Below are 23,066 nucleotides of genomic sequence, written 5' to 3' on the forward strand. Positions count from 1 at the left end.
GGGCTTCTCCAGATTCCCCTTGGAGCTCCCAGACTGCACTGTGTGCCCGTGCTCGAGCTGGGAACATGGATCCAGCTGTGCCTGCCATGGCATGGCTGTGCTCACCTGGATTTCCCTGGAATGCTCTCAGCTGGGGTGCACAGCCTTGGACATGGGAGCTGGAGCCACCTCCTGCCACTGCTGCCTTCACAGGCTTTAGGTCTCATCAGGGCCTTTGCATTCCATGGAAATCATGGAAACCTTGGGGTGGAAAGGACCTGAAAGGCTACCTGGTTTCTCTGCTGTGGGCAGGGATACCTTCCACTATCCCAGGCTGCTCCAAGCACTGTCCAGCCTGGCCTTGGGCACTGCCAGGGAGCCAAAGGCAGCCACAGCTTCTCTGGGCACCCTGTGCCAGGGTCCCTCACCCTCCCAGGGAACAATTCCTTCCCAATATCCCATCTAACCCTGCCCTCTGGCAGTTTAAAACCATTCTCCCCTGTCACTCCATCCTGTCCCTCCATCCCTTGTCCCCAGTCCCTCTCCAGCTCTCCTGGAGCCCCTTTGGGCCCTGGAAGGGGCTCTGAGGTCTCCTTGGAGCCTTCCCTTCTCCAGCGTGAGCACTCCGAGCCCTCCCAGCAGAGGCGCTCCAGCCTTTGGACCAACTTTCATACAGATACTTCCTGCAAGAAAGCTTTCTCTTGGGGAAAAACCCCAAACCAATGGTTTTTATTATGTATTCTGGAGCTTCTGGCTGAAGGAGAGATGGATTTAAACATTTGACTTCGTGTCTTTTGCTTGAGAGGAACAATTGTGTCAGTGGGGAGGACCCGCTGTTTTCCTCCGGTCGGCTGTGGAATCCCAACTTCCCTTCCAAAACCGTGTGCAGACAACTCTGGAGCGTGAATCCACGCCTCCCGCGCCGCTGTCACGCGGTAAATCCTCGGGAATAAGGAGGGATTTAGCTGGGAGCCCTTCATTGGGCTGAACACCTCCCTGCCGAGCCCAAGAACCATGCCCAAGTGGGCACTAATGGCCTTAATTAGCGAATGACCGCGGTGCCAGATGTGGGCACAGCTGCTTTGTGAAACACAGGCCAGCCAACACTTGGTCCTTCTGCGTTTGGATCCCAAGCCCTGGAGGCGTTTTGGTAGCCAGGGGAGAAGGCTCAGATCCCATTCTTGTGCTCTCCCATGGGTGCTTTCAGGTGTCACCTCCCCTGGCGTTGAATTTCGCACCTTGGTACTGGTTTCCTTCTCATATCCTTGGAGGATTTCCACGGGAAGGGGTGGATGCAGGTTTGGGCGTTCAGTTCTCTGGCTCCCAGCCGAACAAAAAATTTTGGCCTAGAAACGTTGACTGCAAAGTGCTTTTATTCCCCTATCACTGGCAAATTGTTGTTGGTTTGTTGGGTTTTTTGGGGGTTTTTTGGGGGGGTTTGGTTTTTTTGTTTTTTGTTTTTTGGGGGTTTGGGGGGGGAGGTTGTTTGTTTGTTTGTTTTGGGTGGTTTTTTTTGGTTTTTTGGGGTTTTTTGTTGTTTTGGTTTTTTTTTTAACCCAAGAGCAAATTTTGTCCCCTGTGCTGCAGGCCTCGTGTATGACACATTGATGCTGAAGCACCAGTGCACCTGTGGAAACACCAACAGCCACCCCGAGCATGCAGGCAGGATCCAGAGCATCTGGTCCAGGCTCCAGGAGACGGGGCTGCGGGGCAAGTGTGAGGTGAGTGAACACCAGAAAAGGCCACTTTGCTGCTTATTAATTATATTGTGTTGTATTGTTTTATTTTATATTGTATTATATTGTATTATACTGTATTGTATTATGTTATATTGTATTACATTACATTATATTAATATTATATTATGTTATATTGTATTACATTACATTATATTAATATTATATTATGTTGTATTATGTTGTTATGTTGTATTGTATTATATTATATTATATTATATTATATTATATTATGTTATGTTATATTATATTATATTATATTATATTATATTATATTATATTATATTATATTATATTATATTATATTATATTATATTATATTGTATTATATTATATTTATTGTTGTTATTGTTATCATAATTTGCCAAAGAAAAGAGCAAGATATGATGTAACCCTCTCGTTTTTTATCCCTCCAATTATCCCAGCAAAAACTGTGGAGCAGCATCTTTTCTGTGTTTTAATCACTTTTTTTTATGCTCTTTAATAAGTAATGGTCAAGCTGTGCTGTAAAAGGAGTAGGGGTAAGAGGATGGTTCTGAGCACTATTCCATCACAAGAGGTTAAATTAGATTAATTTGATATCTTTTAAGAGCAAGCAAATGGAGAGAAAAGCCCAGATATTAAACAGAAAGAAGGAAGATTAATAATAAAAATTAACGAGTGGTTATTAGTTACGACTTAAGCAGTGGTGATAAATGGGGGCATAAGTTCGTGTTCATCAATTTTTTGAGCACCTGAGGGGACTGAATCCCGGAGCATAAATATTTCAGCAATGTCAGGATCTGGCTGGGAATGTTCCCGAGCCATCAGATAAGACATCCACGTGGTGGCAGCATTGCCGTTGCCTAAATTTCCCTGTCCTGCCCTCTTTTATCCCTTTCAAACCTGCCTCTGTGTGTGGATGCCCATTTAATCGAAATTTGGGATTATTTGGGACCAAATAAACCTCACTGCTCATTTCCTGGCCTCCTCAATGCGAGTTGCAGATATTCTCTGATGCATACATTCATTACTGTAAGATCCCAGGCAATATTATTGGCCCTTATTTCCTGTTGATTTCCATAAGGAAGATATATTTTCCTTCATTTCCTTGCTTCCCTTGGTACTTTTTTGCTCTCACGAGGGGAGCTGTTGTAGATCTTCACCTGGTTTCCCTCCTGACCACCGGTGACTTTCGGTGTCACCGGACTGTTCTTTTATTCCAAAGATGCTAAATTCCTGCCTTAATTCCCTGCTGGCTTTCTTCAAACTCTGCCCTACCATTTCAGGATGCACTCCCTTATTTCTCTGGTCTTCAACCTTTCCTTCATCCCCACCACCTCCTGCCAGCACCTGTCCTAAAGCTTCCATCTTTGTCTTGAATGAATCTGAAGATGACTTTCTGTGTCGAGCAAATAAAATATTGCAAGTAAAGGATTAACCCAAAATGTGAATTTTTCCACCTAAGGACCCCTTTTAGTGTTTTGCTGTCTATCTTGCTGGCTTGCTAAGGAAGCAGAGGAGAAAGTCAAGCAGTTCACCAGTGATTTCACCACCCTTTTCCTTCCCCTTCCAGTGCATCCGTGGCAGAAAGGCGACCCTGGAGGAGCTACAGACGGTTCACTCGGAAGCCCACACGCTGCTCTATGGCACAAACCCTCTGAACAGGCAGAAACTGGACAGCAAGAAGCTTCTAGGTATCATTCCCTGGGGGGAAATTCCCTTCCTGACCCCTGGGTGAGATGCTGGGGCTCCCTTCATCCTTAGCCCTATGTAGCTCCAAGAGGATTGCTCCCAGCTCCATGCACAATATCCATTTCCCTCTCCTCAGGCAAGATCCCTAAACCCTAGACAGCTTAAACCTCCTTTCTTTGATGTCTTCAGGATGTAAAAGGATGCTTTCCTGAGGAGGAAAGATAGTTCAGGCAGTTTGTTTCATCCTTGGGCACTCTGTGTGTTGGACAGTTATCCATGGCTAGGGAAGGAACTGGAACACCTTCCCAAGGATTTGGATCTGCAGCCCCCAGCCAGCTGCAGAGGCATCAACAACCCCCTGTCAGGTTTGTATGGATAAATCAGCAAGAGAGACACAGAGGCCTCTACATTTGTTTAATCTGGACTGAGATTGTTTATCCCTTTCACTGGAGACCAAATCTGCCTGAAACAGGGCTGTGTCTGTTGTAAAAAGACAGGCAAAAATACCAAAAAAGTTTTATTTTTTCAGCAGAAATTCTAAGGGATGGATGGTCAGATAAGCAACCCTCCAAAGCAACCGAACAGCATGGATTGTAGCACCTCCGTGGAGTCACCATCACCTCCCTTTCCTTCCTGCCTTTTTGCAGCAGCAGGCTGGAGGGGCAATTTGGGAAGTTCGTGAGGATCAGGGGGGGAAAAAAAAAAAAAAAAAAAAAAAAAAAACCAAAACCAAAAAAAAAAAACAAACAAAAAAAACCAAACGAACAAACAAAAAAAAAACCCAAACAAAAAAGACCAAGACAGTTCTGGAACCTAGACGTTGAGAAAGTTTGTTTTGGGATTAGCCTGACTTTGGATGATGTAAAAAGGGGTTTAACTCCATGGCATTCATGAAGTAGTTGTCACAGCAAAGGAGCTGGAAAGATTTTGCTCAGTGTGCCCATGAGCTCCCAGAGAGGGAAGCCATTAGCCCATAGTTAAACACTCAATTAGCACGGTATTTATAGCTCACTCCATCTTTTTAAAGCCAGAGAACCCAAAAGTAGACACCTCCAGCTGAATGATAGCTCCATTAGGATGTAAACTTTAAGGAATTTATGATGTCATATGCTCAGGAGTGGAAAACCCTCCATCTGAAGGAACTTCGGTAAATCTTCCCTGGGAGATCTGAGATTCTCTTGGGGTGTTTTTCCACTCCCCCCTTGACTCTGGGCACAATCTGTCTCAGCAGTTCCACAGATGCCTCTGGAGATAGAGGTTATTTGGATAGCATTTTTTGGGGGACATCCAAACTGCTGATGGTTCCCGATGGTTTCTGTAGAGAACCTGGGGGCAGCAACCTGTGCTCTGCCTCAGCTCCTGTGCTTCTGTGCCTTCCGTGGCTTTAAGGGCTCATTTTAAAGTGTTCGTAGAAATCAAGTTTAATCCTATAGGGAAGAGAAATTCTAACACCTGAAGGCTTTCCAGTACAGAACATTCCCTGTTTGGATACAACTTGGCAGAAAAGCCCTGGAGCTGCACGAGGTCAGGTTCCCAAGGGTCCCCGGTAGAAGGAGATGTCCGGTAGCTTTTAACTGAGCTTAGAGCTGGTTTCCTAGCACCACTTGGCACCATTTTAGCCTGGAGATGCTGACAGTGGCCCTGGCTGCCAGCCCACATGACCCCTTCTCTCCTGATGGCTTCCACAGTGCAGGACCTGAGCGAGGATATCAGGGAAAAGCTCCTGTGTGGAGAGGGAAACCCTGGGAAAAAAAACCCTCCTTCAGCCATCCTCTCCCATTGGGGGGTGAAAAGGCTTAAAATTTACAAACCAGCTTTGTGGGGTCCTTTGAAGCCCTGTAGAGGGTGAGTCTAGGACAGGTTTGAGGGCTGAGGGCAAAGCTTTGTGTGAGGTTTAGGGATGTAAATGGAAGTTTGTTAGGGCTGATGACTCCGGGTAAACTCTGCGCCTTTGATACCTCTCTGACGGAAGAGAAAAGCCTGAGAAACCTCAGCCTGAAAAGGAAAAGGCTTTTCAGTTCACAGGATGTTTCTTGTTATGCTTCTGCAAATGAAAAGTGGGATGTGCCTTCATGGAATCACAGAATCCCAGACTGGTTCGAGTGGGAAGGGCCCTTAAAGTTCATCTTATCTCAACCCCCTGCCATGGGCAGGGACACCTCCCACTGTCCCAGGCTGCTCCATGTCCCATCCAGCCTGGCCTGGGACACTTCCAGGGATCCAGGGGCAGCCACAGCTTCTCTGGGCACCCTGTGCCAGGGCCTGCCCACCCTCACAGGGAACAATTCCTGCCCAATATCCCATCTAACCCTGCACTCTTTTAGCTTAAAGCTATTCCCCCTTGTCCTGTCAAGGATACAAAATACAAATCCATCTCTCTCTGGACAGTGGAAATACTTGGAACCTGTTCAACAAGTTTAAACTTAGGCAAATAAGATTTCTTTAATGTGTGAGGAGCATTCATGAATTGTTGTCAAGAAGATAAATACAGAAATAATGAGTGGATTAGCAGTGAGAGATGTGACAGAAGGTCTGAAGCAGGATGATCTAAGACCTTCCATGTGGATCTAATCGAAGAGGGCATCTCACTTTGAGGTCAGATGAGTCTAGATACATGAACTCCTCTTTCAGTAGCAGAATCCCAAATGGTTTGGTGGTAATGGACCTTGGAGCCCATCCCAGCCCCTGCCCTGGGCAGGAACACCTTCCACCACACCGGGTTTCTCAGGGCCCCACGGAATTTTGAATGGAGGATAATTTGCTCACACAAGAGCCCAGAAAGCGATGTTCCAATTCCTAGAGATCCAAAATTAGCCCTGCAGATGGTTTTTCTCCATTTTTCTCAAATTCTCCTTGTTGGTTTTGCTATTTCAGTCAAAACACATGTTTTTTTCTTCCTTTGCCCTGGTTTATTTTTCTGTCTTCCTCTTTTACAAAGCCCATGCTCTCCAAAGTCATCCAGTAACTGCAGAGGAGTGATAATTGGGGTGTTTGGGTGTTTTTGTGATTTCCTGTCCTCCCTCAGTGGGAAGGGGTTAAAGTGCTCATCTGAGAAGACACGCTGAGTGATTGTTGGTGGCATCTTCCTCACGTATAGTCTTGAAACATCAGACAACTCCCCAACTTTGCTTAAATACGAGTGATTTATAGAGAGCTTTTGCAGGAGCCCAAGTGTGCACATTGCGTGAGGTGTGTGAATTGTAACAGGGCAGGCTGAAAATGGGAAGAAAACCCCCAGTCTGTGTTTCTGTGCTCAGAAAGATTGCAGAATTGCCACAAAATTGGCCCCGGAATCTGGTGACCTCTGACTTTCTGACTCACGGAGTGCATTTCTTGTCCCCCCACAGGTTCCCTAACCTCCATGTTTGTCAGGCTGCCTTGCGGTGGTGTCGGGGTGAGTAACTCCCTTTAATGTGGAAATAATGTCCTGTTTGTTCTCTCCTGGTCCTCTCAGTACCAAAACTCGCTGCTTTGCATTCCATGGGGTGGGTAATTGCAGCCAGATGCTGCCCGTGAGCAGAGGCTGCCTGGGGCACGGGGTGCCTTGGCCTCCTGTGCCTTTCTTCAAAAGCAGCATGAGGGGTTTGGAGCTGTTCTGGAGAGCCCAGGAGTGTGTGACACCCAGAGGCATGTTGAGGAGGAAAAAACTTCATTTCCCAAGCTTAATGGTAAAGAGCTCGCTGCATTTGGAAGCAGCCCTTGCATCCCAAAGGGCTTTTTTTTTTTTTGCTCTGTGGAAAGCAGGATGTGCTTGTGCTGTGGAGATGCTCCATCCTCAGTTTCAGGGCTTCAGAGCTGCCTGCCTCCCACAGCAGGTGGGAAACATGGCCATAAAATAGGACAGTTTTTGGGAATGTACGTGTTCCTTGTATATGTGTTCTGTATTGTGAATAGCAAGTTTGCTGCATCACTGCCGTGAAATGAAACAGCATTTGGCATCTTTTATTCTCCAGCTCCAGGACAATCCACATGGATCATCCAGGAGGTGACTAAAATACCCCTCCATCCCTCATGGAAAAGCTGAGCCATACTTTTCAGCTGTCAAATTTCCATATAATCAGGCTTTTTGCTGTTGTTTGTTCCCATACAGCTGAAAAAAACCTAAAACCCAAATACCTTCTTTTGAAGGTTTTCTTGTTTTCCTTTGAAGCCTGAAAGCTTAAAAGTTTCCCTTTCAAGTCAGACTTTCTGCCCCAGCGTTTCTGTGGAGGGTGACAGGACAGAAAATCATGGTGAACAGGAAGGGGAAAAGAATGAGAAGAGACAATAAAAGGCATTGTGTTTGAAAATTCACAGTGGTAGTTCTGCTGCATAATTGTAGCTCATGAGGTTGAATTTTCAAGGTCTGGATTCTGTTATGGAAATGAAACAAAATTGTTTTCTTCCTGAGTCTTTGCAAAATCGCTGCTTTGAAAATTATCCCATCAGAAAAAAAAAAAAAAAAAAAAAAAAAAAAAGAGAATAATCGTCGTTTATTCATACCGCCACTCGTGGAGATATTTTATTTTGTATTGTAAATATGCTGCAGTCGCCTAATTCATGGCAAATTTTTGGCCAGAGCTTAAAAGGTTTGGATTTACTCTGCCCTGCAGTCAGGCATGCCATTCAAAGCAAAAAAAAAAAAAAAATATCATTTGCAAATGAAGACTGAATGGTAACAAGTAGAGACAGTGTCTGAGCTCAGCACGGGCCCAGAAGTCTTGCATTAAATCCCAGATCAGGGCAGGAAACGCCTCAGTGCTGGTATTCCTGATATGCTCCCAATAAAGATGGTGCTTACTTCTTGGTTGTCTCCACAGACCCTTAATATTGAATATTTGGTGCTGTGTATTCAGCAATCCTGTCAGCAAAACCTGTGCCAGGGCCTCCCCACCCTCACAGGGAGGAATTCTTTACCAGTATCCCACCTCACCCTGCCCTCTCTCAGTGGGAAGCCATTCCCCATTGTTGGCCACATATTTTTCTGAGGGCAAACATGATGTCTTAAAGTCAAAAAGAAAGGAAAAAAACCTAAAAGTCAGCAGAATAATCAGTAGAATAAAGGGATAGGTCCTCCTTTGGATTGATACTGGAGCAGGATAAAGCAGAATGATGACTGATGATTGGAACTCAGGAGCTGAGGGTGTTGCATGAAATTGTGGTCAGGAAAGCTTTGAAACAAGGTTCTTTTCCTGCAAGCAATCAAGTGTGGCTGTCTTCCTTTGGGGATATTGTGTAGATGAAAAGGAGGGGGGTGCAGGGCAGTTTGGAGGTGCAGAAGCCCCTGGAGAGCTGTTTTGTTAGAGGATGGAGCTTGGGCTGGCATGAGTTGTCCTCAGCAATGAGCAAGACAAAGGACAGGCAAGAGAGTGGATGACAGAATATCCAGAGTTGAAAGCAGCCACAAGGATCACTGATCCAAGCCCTGTCCCTGCACAGACACCCAACAATCCCACCCTGTCCATCCCTGAGAGTATTGTCCAAACAGTCCTGGAGCTCTTGGAGTGAAGCAGCAGGAAAACAGTTCAGAGCAAATCCCTCCATCTCCTAACACCTTTAAACTCTCTCTTTAAGTTAAAAACTCAGTGTCTGTGACTTGAAATCAAGGAGAGAAATGGGTAAAGTTGTTCCTAGGTGCTTGGAAACACTTTTTCCTCGGTTTGTCGCAAGAAGCCTTCCCATGGCTGACAAGCCTCCTCGCTTCCACAGCCGTCTGGTCCTAGCAGGAGAGGAGGAAAGCAAGCACAGAAGCACTGAAATCAATGGATGTGGGCTTTGGATGAAACCTCACTCAGCTATTTCTGCTGATCACTTGGGAATTGTGCTCAGTTTTGCTCCTCTGCAGCTCACACCCCTTTTTCAACGTCTGACTTCTACACACCACAGCCATCCCTAATCCAGGATAATGAGAAGAAGGTTTTGGGAGAAAGGAGTTTAGGCTTTGAAAATCTACAAGACCATCCCAACACACTTACATCCAGACTCCTCGAAACACACAAAGGCTCCATTTTAGGATAGCTGATAAATTTGTTTTCTTTCCTGTGTAGTGTTTTTCTGCGCACATGCTAAAAATATCTGAAGATCTGCATTATTTTTGTTCATGTGTTCTAAAAACTCCAGAGGTGTTCCTGTTGTTGATCTTCTCCAGAGCAGGTGATTCTATTTTTGGGTGCAAGGACTTTGATTAGAGCAAATCAACAAGTTTAACTGTGCAAGCAAAGTAAGTTCTTGCAGAGCAGAGAGCATGGAAAGGGCTTTTCCATTTCCCTGGAATGGAAATGAGGAAGAACTAATTAGCGAGTCAGAGGAGCTGCATGTGAAGATTATTTAGTTGAGAACAGGAGGAGACACGATGGGGTGTCTTCCTCTCTGAGGGAAGAGTAGAACTCCTTCACTTTGCAGGATCTGGAGCTCTGGTGCAACCTGTGTTTACGTGTCCTAGTACTTGATTTCTTACCTGTGTAGTTTTTCAGTTAAATTAAATAGTAGAATAATGAAATCTTTTGTAAGGTGCTCATTTAATTCTGAGACAACTCAGCTGTGCATTAGTGGATAGGAAAGCTTAGAGAGTGAGTAGGAGGAATTTATAGTGTGAGTAGGAGTCTCATTGTGGATATTAATAAAAAAACCTTGAGTTTTCCTTAAAGGAAGGAAATAATTGTAAGGAAATAACAATTTTTGTTATGAGGAAGGAAAAACTCTTTGGGTTTCATTTTGGACATTCTGCCTGGAATTCTCCTGGCAGGGCTGAACGTGGCAGTGCTTGGCTGTGGCACTGAAGAACCTTGTCTGTTTTATGGGAAAAACTGGCCCCAGCAGCCATCTGAGGGTCTATTGGCCCCTTAGGACGTGTGAATTTGGGTATTCTGTATTTCCATTCTGCTGGTGCATCACAGGGAATGAAGAGGGCCCATGGAAGGAGCCCTGCAGTCCCTTTGTCTAGGCAGGAAGGGATGCTCTTCCCTTCTGGTGTTTTGAGGTATTTTCTTCCAAAGACCAAAAAAAAACACCAAAAAGGATTAGGTTTGCTCGAAGATGGGTTAGATGTGCCCAAAGATGGGGTTGTTACTCTCATGTGTGGTCAGGTTCAGTGACAGGAGGCTGGAGATCGAGCCTCACAGAGCACCAGTGCACTGGCCAGTGGGGAGGAGAAGCAGCTTAAGCTTCTTCCCACCTCTTTAGGGGTTCTTGGAGAGACCTGGTCAGGTCAGTCCCATTTTCTGCATGTGTGCAGTCCTGATCCTGGATTCCTGGAGTTGTGTGTAACTCAGAGTCCATCCTGCTGCTGTTCCCATGTTATTGCCCAAACTTATATGGGTTCAGAGGAGCCCTGAGGCCACAAATAGTCACTGCAGGGCTCTCCCACAGTGCAGCAGCATTCCCCAGTGGCTTTTTGGTGTTCTCCAAGTGCTTTGCTAGTTTATTGTGGCTTCCAAAGCATCCTTGGGTTGAATACTACCAGAAACCATCCATGATCACGGAGCTGGAATAGTTTCTAGTCATGGCTTCAGCGTGGCTGTGAAGGAGGTGGATCAGTCCTCTGTGAGGCCACTTGTGTCTCCTCACTGCTCAGTGAGCCAGGCTCAGCAGATGATCTCTGTCTTCTCCCATCTCTGCCTTTTGCCATTGTTTCCATAAATACACTCAGGGCAGAGTGAAAAACAGCTGGTGATCCTTCCCAGGGAAGAATGTCTTGTTTATCTGGTGACACAATCTGGAATAACAGCAACATGGACTGGCTTGCAGGGTATTTTGCCTTGCCTGTGGCCTCTTGCCACATTTTTAGAGGGGGAAGTATGGTGATTCTGTCGAATCTTTAGCGTTGGAGCAAATCTGTGTACTCAGCACAGGATGCTGAAGGTCTGTTGTTAGGGTGGGTGAGCTCGTGGTTCCCCAGGGAAGCTGCTGTCACTCCTGGTCAGCTGTCTTTTAAGTGCCTCACACTGAACGTCTCTTTTTATTGTAGGTTTTTTTATTATTATTTTAGAGAATCATTGAATTATTTCTTAAACCTTTTTTATTTCATCTGGGATCAGTTTCCTGCAGCAGTTAAATGCTGGTTCCATGGTGACAGAGTCACAGAATGACAGAATGGTTTGGGCTGGAAAGGACTTTAAAGACTGTTTCAGTTCATCCCTTGCCATGGGCAGGGACACCTTCATTAGCTCAGGTTGCTCTAGCCTGGCCTTGGACACTTCCAGGGATCCAGGGGCAGCCACAGCTTCTGTGGGCACCCTGTGCCAGGGCCTCCCCACCCTCACAGGGCAGAATTCCTTCCCAATATCTAAAATAACCCCCCTTCCTTTCAGTTTAAAGCCATTCTTGTCCTCTCACCCTGTGTGAGTGATGTCTTTATAAGATGGGGGGTCTCTTGATTCCTGGCTGCCCTCCCTGCTCCTGACCTGGTTCCTTGTGTCCCCTCAGGTGGACAGTGACACCATTTGGAACGAGGTGCACTCGTCCGGCGCCGCTCGCCTGGCCGTGGGCTGTGTCATCGAGCTGGTGTTCAAAGTGGCCACGGGGGAGCTGAAGGTATGGAAACAACCCTCAGCTGGGCTCTGCTCAGGGCTCTGCCATGCAGCAGCTCCAGGACCTTTTCCCCCTCCACAACGAGGGAAAGCATCATCCACTGCTATGACCTTGTGAGGAAACCATCAAGAGCAACTCCAGGGTTCCCAAGCAGGATTAAGGCTTCTGGCTGCGACCCCTCTGTCCATCCTTGTCCCTTTGACCTTTTCCTTTCCTCCTTTTCTGTGTGCAGAATGGATTTGCTGTTGTCCGGCCCCCAGGTCACCACGCAGAGGAGAGCACACCCATGTGAGTATGGGCTTCATTGACTTCATCCAGGGCTCCTTTGATGGGGGATCCACAGCTGGAAACTCCAAAGGAGTTCTGTTAGGATATCACTGTGGAATTTCTGTTTATTGCTAGATGAGATGTGTGGTGTTGAGAGCTCCCCAGATTCTCTGGAGCAGGGTAAGGTCCTGTGTAGTGCTTTCAGGGGAGTGTTTTCTACCAAGGATCAGCAGTGGGTTTGGGCAAGTGTGAGACATTCCCTGTTTCCCTAGAGCCTGCTGCTGGAATACAGCACTTCAGTGGGAAATGGATCTAGTGGAAGGTGTCCCTGCCCATGGAATGAGATGAGCTTTAAGCCTTTCCGTGTTTCCAGGGAGGAAAGAAGAGTGAGAGCAGAAGGAATTCCTTCCTCCTGTGATTCCTTCCATCTAGGTGATCAGTGTACTGGGACCACGGGAAGCTGCAATTAACACCTCTTTTTTCCTCTTGTCTCCTCTCTTCAGGGGTTTCTGCTATTTCAACTCTGTGGCAATTGCAGCCAAGCTGCTTCAGCAAAGGCTCAACGTGAGCAAAATCCTCATCGTGGACTGGGTGAGTAAATGCCCCTTCTTTCCCTCGGGGGGAACAGGTGGAAATTGTTCTGGGTGGGTTTCTTCTTGCAAGGGCAAGCTCTGTAAGTCAGTGAAAAGCTTCTTGCCTGTTGTCTGCAAGCCAAAATTTTGAGTTTTAATTGAATAGATGTGTTCTAATCTGAGAAAAAAATTCTTAAAGAGGCCATAATTTTCCAATAAAAGGAAAGGGCTTCTTTGGGATTCTGCTGTGGCAATGTATAGCTGTTTATTTTTTAATAGATTTTATGTGGCTGGGAAGGCATTGGAGTGACTGAGTGTCAGCCAAAAATTTTGGTTCTGTTGCCACAAATCACCCACAGGTTAAACCCTGAAGTTAAAATGCATTTATTTGTCTTTTGGACCTACTGGATGGATGTTTCTTCCTTTACTTCCCTCGTGTTTTTTGTGTCAGGGAATTTTGAATACCTATCCTGTCACAAGCTGTTTTTGTGCACCACACAGCAGCTCAATAGGGGAGCTCTCATGGGTTGTGTTGTTTAACATGGATCCAACAGAGCTTTATTTGTATCAGTGCTCACCCCACAGACTGACTAAAGATGCAGATGTGGGGCAACAAATATCCCAGTATCTCCATCCCCCAAGATTGGTGTGAACCAAGTTCTTTCCGTCCAGGTAAAAGAGTCCTCAGTTTGATAGACATTTGGAATTGGTTGTATCCCATGTGTTGAACAAAGTGTGTCATCTCAAGCTAGGTGTGCAAAACAGGTTATTCCCATTCCCCACAAACTGCTTCAGCCAGGTTGGAGAAAACACAGCTCAACAGCAAGGAGCACCTCTCCAAATCCCGAACTGATGCCTTTACTCCGTGTTTTTACTGAAGGATTAACCTCCCTCCTGTGATCCCTGTCCCTGCAGGATGTCCACCATGGGAATGGTACTCAGCAGGCCTTCTACAATGATCCCAATGTCCTTTATATCTCACTACATCGCTACGATGATGGCAACTTCTTCCCAGGCAGCGGCGCTCCAGATGAGGTGAGCGCATAGATCCCAGAATCCTGGGACTCAGGGGGGCTCCTGCCACCTTGCCACAGCTCCTCTGGGTTTTGTGTTCCCATCCAAGGACGTGCCAGATCCATGTAATCCAACAGCCGTGAGCACCGTGTCCTGGCTGGAGCTGGTGGGACAGCAGCAAACGAGCCACTGCAGTTAAGCTCTCCAGCCCTTGTGGGACAGCCTGTTCCAGAGGAGCCCTCTGCCAGCTGTCCCAGAATTCCATGTCCTGTTCAGGATTTCTTCTTCCTCAGCAGAAGTTGTTTCTTAGATGCAGAAGGAACAGATTGTCCATGGCTGCACCACCCACGCTGTTTTCCTGGCACAGCCATGGAGCCTGTCTGCCTCTCCTTTTCCACCTCCCCTTCTCCATCTCACCTTCTCCTGGCCCTGCCCAGGCATCGCTCACCACCACCACCAAGGCTACACCTCCACCCCGAATTTGTGGGATTTGAGGGCCAGTCACAGGTGCTGCTGGAGCTAATCCCCCTTTCCTGGTGGTGTCCTCAGAATCTGCAGCAGGAGGGCTTGGCCAGTGAAGCTGAGAGCTGAGCTCTGGATGGATACATCCATCCTTTCCCTCTGAGCTGGCAGGAGGTAAAGTCCTTCAAGCTGATTTAGCAAAGGGAAATTTTTTGGAATACTTAGAGTGCTCTGAGACTCACCAGGTGACATCTGAAAACTTCTTCCTCTGTCAATTTTACATTTTCTGATTGAGAAAACAATGTTTCCATTTCAACCCCTAAAGAAACTTAAATGTGAGGTGATGCTGCTCCATCACCCTGTTGTAGTGAATGAACAGCAGCCTTTTGTGTCAGGCTTAATTCCTGCTTTTCAGCAATCTGTTTTACAAAGAGAGTCACTTCTAGATGTGTCATTTTAGACCAAATAAAAGAAAGGATGCAAAACAAGTTTGATTTAAGCCAACAATAGATGAACAACCCACTATGGGTAGATAAACACCCACCTCTGTATTTTTCTAGCAAAAATAATCGCACCATTATGAGAAATAATGGGCAGTAACAGCCATGCAATTTTATCCAGCTGTGCAACACATTAATTTTGACTTATTAATCCCCTTTTTTTTGTTTTATGTACAAAGACTTTCTTGGAAAAAAAAAAAAAAAAAAAAAAAAAGAAAACAAAAAGATGGAAACCCCTGGTTTATTTTTCACTTTTCCACTCCCTCAGGTAGTTGCAGGCAAGGCAGATGGGGACATTTGCAGTACAGGCAAAAAGAGGGATGTATTTACATCTCCCACCTACGTGTCCCTCAAGCAGCCAAAATCCCTTCTCTGTGAATCCTGTTTTTCTCCAGCAGAGGGGGAGCTCTCTCTGATTAAAATCCCCCACTTGCAACTGTAGTGAAATATAAAATAAGCTCCTGAATCAAGCTGAAAATGCTTCTATGGAAATGCATTACATGCAGCACACTCTGCTGCAAAAAAATCAAGAGGGTGCAGTTGATGATGGGGTGTTTTTTTTTGGGTAAGCAGCAGTCAAACACCATTGGGCCTCAGCTCCCATAAAGATCTGAGCACGAAGGAGCTTTATTTTCCCTCTTGTTTTGGGGAGGAGGGACTAATCGACCTCACTGCTGGATCCAAATCCAAATTCAACTGGGAGAACATCGAAACAGCGAAGATGTGTTGCCAGAATTTGCTAATCAAGAGTCCCATTTCCCTTTTCCAGGTTGGCACAGGAGCAGGAGTTGGTTTCAATGTTAACATGGCATTTACTGGTGGCCTGGATCCGCCCATGGGAGACACGGAATATTTAACTGCCTTCAGGTACTACTGAATTTTCTCTCTCACGGATGTATTTTTCACCTCAGCTGGGTTTCTTTCTCCTCGTGCCATCCTCCTTGATTTCACTTTTGATAAGCTTTAAAATTTTAATATTATTCATCCAGGAGAGGCCCTGGCACAGGGTGCCCGGAGAAGCTGTGGCTGCCCCTGGATCCCTGGAAGTGTCCCAGGCCAGGTTGGACAGGGCTTGGAGCAGCCTGGGACAGCAGAAGGTGTCCCTGCCTGTGGCAAGGGTGACACTGGATGAACTTTAAGTGTGCTTCCCACCCAAACCATTCCGTGGTTTTTCTTAGACACTGTCCCTGGCTCTCCTGTGCTGTGGCTCTGCCTAGCCTCTCCTTTAACAATCTGAAGGGGTTCTCTGTCCTCACAGCAGGTTTACTGCACCTCTGGGGGGCTAAATCCAGGCAGACACACACTTGCCAGAACGTGGGGTGTGACTTTCTGGGATATCACCTCAGTGGAATGGCATTAAATCCGGGAGCATTATTTCCTGCTCTTCCCTCTTATGTCCTTTAACAAAAAGCGCCTTTTCCCGCCTCTTCATTCTGCCATCAAAAAGCCCTCAGGGAACACACACGATTTAAAATGACACCAAATCATTGCCACTTGTGTCATTCCTGGCCCAGGAAGGCAGTGTTTTGCTCCTGAGTGGAAGCCTGGCTAACCCAGCAGTCCCCAGGATAGATCTCTTCATTAGGCAGAGCTGGGGACGTGGGGACATTAAACACTGAGTTTCCAGGCTCCTGGAAAAGGCTCAGGGCTGCACAGTGAGGCCTTTGCCAGCCATTCCTGGGGTCTGCTTGCCTGGACACTGCAACTATTTAGGGAACAGCCTTTAGAGCTGATCACAGCCCTTATTTTGGGGAGTTTTGGGGGAGCTGAGGGATGCTTCTCCTGGAACCTACACACCTTCAGTTCAACCATAAGTTAAACGATAAGCATTTTTCTCATCCTACACCAAGTTTGGCCATGACAATACATTATCAAGTGACCTTTTTAAATCTTAACCAGCTCCTTTGAAAAACCTTTTCTCCCCCCTCCCCCACCCCCTGAATCTTTCCATTGATTTTAATGTAAAATAACTCTTTGAAGTTTGCAATTTATAGTCCCCCGAGAGTTAGAAAGTGAAGGGAATGGGTCATATATCCTATTTTTTCCCCCTTCTTTTCTTGCTTTAGCCCCTTGAGACAATACATGCCTTCAAGGCAGCACCTTGTTATTCCACCCTGTCGAATGCCACGTTGCATTTGCTGGGGATCAAACCGAAGATGAAGAAAAGATAAGAAAATTGGCCATAATGAACTCCAGAAGCAGGAGGCATTTTCACCATGAACTTGGAAACTCGCTGTGGAGAACTGAGCTTTAATTCAAACCAGTCCGAATGCCAAACTGTGAGGCTTTGAAGTCTGGAGAGGAATCAGTGGAAATCCTTTGAGCTAGGCAAAGATACTGATAGACTTTTTCTTTTTTTTTCTTTTCAAGCCATAACTCTTCACATGCCTGCCTGTTTTGAGGCTACAAAAGTCCTTTCTCTGTGTAAAAGGAGCAGATTTAAATAAGCAATGTGCTCTTCATTTTTTGTTGGTGTATTTTAGGAAAAGCCAGTGTGTGGGTTTGAGAAATGAAAATAACTGAGATAATTGTCCTCAACGAGAGAAACGAGGGTTTGCTCCATCCAAAAAAGAGATGGAAACTCACATCAGTGATTTTCATCCTGTCTCCAAATATCATCTCCCCAGTCTTGGGGTACCCAAGCTTTCCTGACCTCTGGATGGTCCTTAATGCTGCCAAGATGTATCAGAAATGAGAAGAGTTAAAAATTTGGTTTTCCCTGCACTTTGTCACTTGTTACCTTCCTAACCTGGGGCTGAAATCACTGCCTGTCCCTGCCCTGTTTTTGTGTGGGGGGGGGAGCAATAAGAGAGGATTAAGGGAGTTTTTTGGGAGCCTGGAGCTCCTGCACCCCATGGTAGCTGTGGCTGTGCCAGAGTCAGCTCCATATCCCGTGCCTGAACTCATCTCCTGAGCATGTGGGCAATACCAGATTTCCCAGGTCAAGCAGAAATGGGGTCAGTTTAATGGGAAGAGTGCAGGGCATGTCATTCCCAAAGCCCTGAACTCCTCAGAATGTTCCCGGGAACAGTGGAGATACAAACAGTTGTAAAATTCAGAGGGTTTTTTTGGATCAGGATTTGTTCTTCCCTAACATTTTACATGAGCAGAAATCCTGTTTGCCTCTCTCAGTCTTCCTGATCCAGGTGCAAACCTACCTAAGAGACCTGCAGGAGAAATGGGAAGGCTCTGGCTGGTTCCTTATTACATGGTTACAGCCATTAGTGAAATTCAGAATGTTTTGTCCACGGGAGTTTCCCTCTGAACTTACTGCAAGGCAGTTTTCCTGATGATTCCAGCAGTTGTGTTCTGTCTGAGAATTTTTTCCCCTGTTCTGAGGTCTCCTCCACAGCCACAATTCCATGTTCAGCTCGATTCCACATTTGATTTTATTTAAAACACCTCAACCAGAAGGAAAAAGCCAGGACTGCACTTAGCCCTCCTCCTGCCGTTTTCAAAAGCATTAAACAAGTTCAGGAACCAATTTTGGGGGGGGGATTTGGGTTTTTCCCTCGATCCATAAACCATTTCAGGAGCGAAGAAGAGGAGGCTGGAGGAGAATTGATCATGTTTTGCCTGGAATGGTTGTTGCTGTATTTTCAATTTCATGCTCTCCTCACGCTGATTTCATCCCCGAATTCCTAATCCCTTTTGACACAGTAAATGACCATGGAGAAGCAAAGACTGGAATTTTCGGGAAGCTGGTTAGCCTGAGGAGCAGTGGGTAACGCTTTTAGTTTATAGATATAAAATATGTAACATTTATAAAACTGTATCTACACAACATATATAGAAATAGATACAAGATATATATATAAAATATTTAATATATCGATAGATGTAATATATAAATATATGTGTAATGTATACACACTTAATGCATATAAATATAAACGTAGCACATATAAAAATATAAAACATAGATGTGGCCAAGAGAGGGAAAAAGTCTCTAAAAAGTGTTCAACCTTCTAAGTTTCACCAATTTACTTGCTGCAATTGAGCATTTAAAGCCCAAAATAATCCTCTGTAGGATTGTTTCATCTGCCTGTTGCTTATTAGGCATTTAATTGGGGAATTGGCTAATGCCAGGCTAAAAATAGCTCATTCAACCTCCTGGAAAATAGATCTAAAATTGCATTTGTTTTTGTTTTCTCTCTCCCAAGCCATTGCAGAGCTCAGTGGAGAGGTTTTGCTGCCATCAGTTTTGCTCTCATGTAGGGCTGTTCAGCTCAGCTGTAACCAGGCAAATAAAAGGATTTCATTTATTTTAAGCAAGCAGAACAAGGCTCTGACATTTGGGAAATTGCAGTTTCCTTGTTTTTTTAAAAAAATTCTGCATGGATTGAATGAATATTCAGTGTTAGGAATATTCATTCCTCAGTGAATAACTTTACAGCCACCTCAGCCATTCCTTAAAAGACCCAATTCCAGGCAGAACTGCTTATCTCCTGGGTAATAATTTGAATTTCTGGCTTTTTTACAGTCTCGTCAGCATGGGGCTGTTTGCAGTTAATTCCTTGTTCCTCTGGAACTTTGCTGGAGTGGATCTGAGTGGAGGGGCTGGTTTTATCTGCGGACAAGGGAAAATTAAAAAGCAAAAAGCTGGATGAGATGTGTCCAAAACATTGTCCTCAGATGGAATCTCGGAAGCACACCAGATTTTTGTCATTTTTTCTTGCAATTAAAAAGGCAAAGTGAGGGAATGCTGGTTTGGCCCTCCTGGATCAAGTTTTACATCCGTGGAGAGCATCAGACAGAGCTGGGGCTGTGGCTTTGGAATGCTGGTGTCATGCCTCAATCAGGAGGAGGGCTTTTCCTCCCCTAAAACTGCACCTGGCAGGGTTCAAGGCTAGCCCTGGGCACTGTGTGGCTGTGCTGGAGGGGTCACTCAGTCACTGTCACCCACAGGCATCTCCAGCCAAGGGTCACCAGTTGTCCCATTCCTCAGGAGCCTCTGGATTGGACACGCGTGCTGGGGTTGGAGTGAGATGGTCTTTAAGGTCCTTCCCAACCATTCTGTGCTCCATGAGCTGTCCCCTGGCTGAGAATCCCCATGGATTTGTGATCCCTGGGGTTGCTCAGTGCTGATGCACCATGCCCACACCTTGGGGGTGCAGGTTTTGGGCTGGCTCTGGTGACCCCACACCTCCACTGAGATCCTAGCAGTTCCCACAGCATCGTAACTCAGGGAAGGGGGGAAATAAATCAGGTGATTTGAGCAGTTTTCCTTGGGTTAGGATGGAAAGAGCTCAGCAGCACTTCAAAGCTCAGGGAAAATAAACCTTCAGCTTCTGCACTTGCTCTGGAATTGCTGCTTCAAGGGAGGGGGTTTCTCCCAAAAGTGCCTGTGGGTTCCACCAAACTGTAAAGACACCAGCCAGAGCTGTGGTCTTGTCTTCCTCATGGCATCATCCCCCAAGGGCAAAATGGAGAGGGCAATCACATCGTTAGAGGAGAAAATTCAAGTTCCTTGTTGGGATTTTGTGCAGATTAAGGGGAAATGACATCCCGTTTTTCTCGCAGAGGTCTCTGTGTGCACGCGGAGATGGGCAGTGATTGTAGGAGGCTCTGGGCTTGCTGTGGCAAATAGCTGGGAAAAAAATAAAGCTGGAGGGGGGGCATTTTTTTGGTGTCTGGGTGCCTGCCCCTGCTCCGTGATGGCAGTGGAGACTTGGGCATAGGTTGCTCAGTCCCTGACAGAGGTTGATGCCCCGTTAAAAATAAGCTCTGCGGAGGGGCACAAGCTCAGCTGGATGTCACGAGCTGCTGACTCTGGCAGATGTCTTGTGGCTGTTTAATATCCTTCTTGCAAAAACTGGGAACTTTTATGAGCGTCCTGATAGCACTTGAGCCATCTCACCATGGAACAGGCTCCCCTGGGCTCTGTTTTTGGAGGGTCACATAAAGACTTGACTCAATAAAGTGAGGTGCTCGTGTCTGCAAAGATTTAAAGGTCCATGCTTTGGGATGTGGGTAAAATAACTTCAGTTCCAGCTGTAGAAAGTTACCCTGGCTGGTGGCGCTTCCTTGTATGGGGAAATTCCTAGGTCAAGTTGACCTAGGAATACATCTAGAATTCAGTAGGTGCAGTTACAGTGGAAAAAACCTAATTTGGGAAGTTGCATCTCAGCGTGGGGAATGGGATGCTTGCAACCTCGTGTAGGTTTTGAGGAGAAATTGTGGAGTTTGGAGAGAGAGAAACCAGAGGGGAAAAAGTTCTTTTGGTGAGAAACCACAGGAACAGACCCCTCATTTCATTTAAATACAACTTTCACAATCAATAGGATGGGAATGCTGAGCAGTTCCATCCATGTTTTAGTGAATAAAATGTCAGAGGACAGGGAACTGGCCTTGGGTGAGGTGGGGAGGCAGTGTTGAGAGAGGTGGATCTGGGTGGGATATTTGCATTCTAAAGCTGTTCTGCCCCATGGGACACTCCCAGCCTTTTGTTGTGGGGAAATGAGAAGTGCAGCACGGGAGGAAGGAATCACTTTGCAAAGCCTAGAGGAGATGTTTTGAGGGGGACTTGGAGATAATGCCTTGGGGTGAGGTTTCCCAGGTAGTTTTGCAGCCTATGCTAGATGCCCTCTTACTTTACCCTTATTCCCATGTATGTAAATCAGGATATGATCCCAAATGGGAAACACAAGGGGTGACAACTCATTTCCCTGCTCAAAACACAAGGTGGAGGAATTCCCAGAGAGTGCAAGGAGTTCTTCCAGCCAGGCTCTCACCTTGTAGGAAAATAGGAGGGCTTTGCTGCCCTGGAGTAAGAGTCTGGTGAGAGGGTTTAAATACACCTGCCTTTGCTCAGGAGCCAGCCTAATGTGTGTGCCATGGATATTTTGTGTTGCAGGACAGTAGTGATGCCCATTGCCAACGAGTTTGCTCCAGATGTTGTGCTGGTGTCATCTGGTTTCGATGCTGTGGAAGGGCACCCCACACCCCTTGGAGGATATAATCTGTCAGCAAAATGTAAGTGGGAGCTTTACTTCTGCTGCTGTCCTAGGGGTTAAAGGACAGTGTTCCCAAATTTTGTTTTTTGTGGGATCTATTTCGGATCTTTCATTTCAATGGCAAAACTTCCATCCTTTTTCTTTGAATTTTCATGGCATTTATCTTTTCATAATGCATATTTTGGCTGGTTGAAGTCTTAATTATTTTTCCTTTTTTTCTTTTTTCCTTTTTTTTTTTTTTAACATTGCCTATTCAACTTTGGAATATTCAATATGTAATATTGTGCAATTTATTTGTAGTCACATCTCTGCTGAATTAGAGAGTTACGCTGGTTTTAATAAAAAATTGCAGGAAAAGGCAATACCAGCTGTAAACACACTCATTGCTACCACAGGTCCATTTTTTCCTCCAGGATACCTTATTAAAATGTTGAGCTGAATACTTCTGCTCTCCACCTTTGAATTAATTACAGAGACCCCCCAAAGCCTCCTTTTTGCTTTGGGTCTGGGATGTTTTTGGGAGATGCACTGAAATTCCGCCCGTAGGTTACGTGGAGTTTACCTGGCACTGTTTCATTCAAATTGATGCAGAGGACAGTTTTTCTTGCAAAAAGGGTTTTATTATTACTTTTTAAGAGTTTCTTCCAGCCAGGAAAGTTGTTCTCTGCAGTGAACTTTAAAACCCCGTCAGGGAGCTGAACCTATAAACTTTATATAAGAATAAAGTGAAGTAAGTTTACAAGAGACAAGTTCCTTGAGATATCCAGAAACACTTGGGAAAGGGCAAATCTTGTTTACCTGCTGGTTGAATTTGCCATGCTGTGCGCCTCTCACAAAACCAGTTACGGGCTCAGCAGTGGATGTTTTTCTCTGCCTGGTAATTTGTTAATTTTCTGACTTGCAAAGGGGTTCGCTCCAAAGCAGAAAGCAGGGAGTGGGGATGGAGGGTAGAAATTCCCTGGCTTTTCCTTTGTTTGGCTTTCTGACTTTTTTTTTTTTTTTTTTCTTTTTCTCCTGGAGGGGGAAGGTTGCTTTGAGGACACGTTTTTTAAATCCTTGCCGCTTGGTTCTGTTTTGTTTAAAGGGGGCAGAAATGTATTGTGTGTCATCTGATCAAAGTGCCGGGTGCCCCTGGAATTTTTATAGCATATTATGGATGGGAAGAGCCGTCTGCTGAGAACGAGATGTCAAACCTAAATCTCTCTGGGGCACTGCACTCCTGCTATCCCAACCCAAACTGGCCCGATTCCCCTTCCTCCTCCCTCCCCCAAAGCAACATCCAGCAGAAGTCCACCCCTTTCCCTGCTCCCAGAGGGAATGTTGGCTGCTGGCTTTAGTTTGGGGCACTGAGGGCTGGCAGGCGCAGGATGGTGATGCTCTCAGCTGGGGTGGTGCTGG

At 45.8% G+C, this 23,066-nt stretch overlaps 1 protein-coding gene across 4 annotated transcripts in view; it reads left to right on the forward strand.

Moving 5' to 3' along the window:
* Nucleotides 1-23,066, forward strand: part of HDAC4 (histone deacetylase 4) — a 175,613-nt gene that overhangs the window by 141,444 nt on the left and 11,103 nt on the right. For all 4 annotated transcript variants that reach the window (XM_066322354.1, XM_066322357.1, XM_066322356.1 and 1 more), the window contains exons 15-23: nt 1,567-1,700; nt 3,271-3,391; nt 6,737-6,783; nt 11,793-11,900; nt 12,130-12,185; nt 12,668-12,755; nt 13,652-13,771; nt 15,482-15,579; nt 21,569-21,687. In XM_066322354.1, the coding sequence (XP_066178451.1) occupies nt 1,567-1,700; nt 3,271-3,391; nt 6,737-6,783; nt 11,793-11,900; nt 12,130-12,185; nt 12,668-12,755; nt 13,652-13,771; nt 15,482-15,579; nt 21,569-21,687 (891 nt within the window). The remainder of the gene's footprint in view (nt 1-1,566; nt 1,701-3,270; nt 3,392-6,736; nt 6,784-11,792; nt 11,901-12,129; nt 12,186-12,667; nt 12,756-13,651; nt 13,772-15,481; nt 15,580-21,568; nt 21,688-23,066) is intronic.

The sequence above is a fragment of the Sylvia atricapilla genome, chromosome 7, assembly GCF_009819655.1.
Source record: "Sylvia atricapilla isolate bSylAtr1 chromosome 7, bSylAtr1.pri, whole genome shotgun sequence".
NCBI classification, from domain to species: domain Eukaryota; kingdom Metazoa; phylum Chordata; class Aves; order Passeriformes; family Sylviidae; genus Sylvia; species Sylvia atricapilla.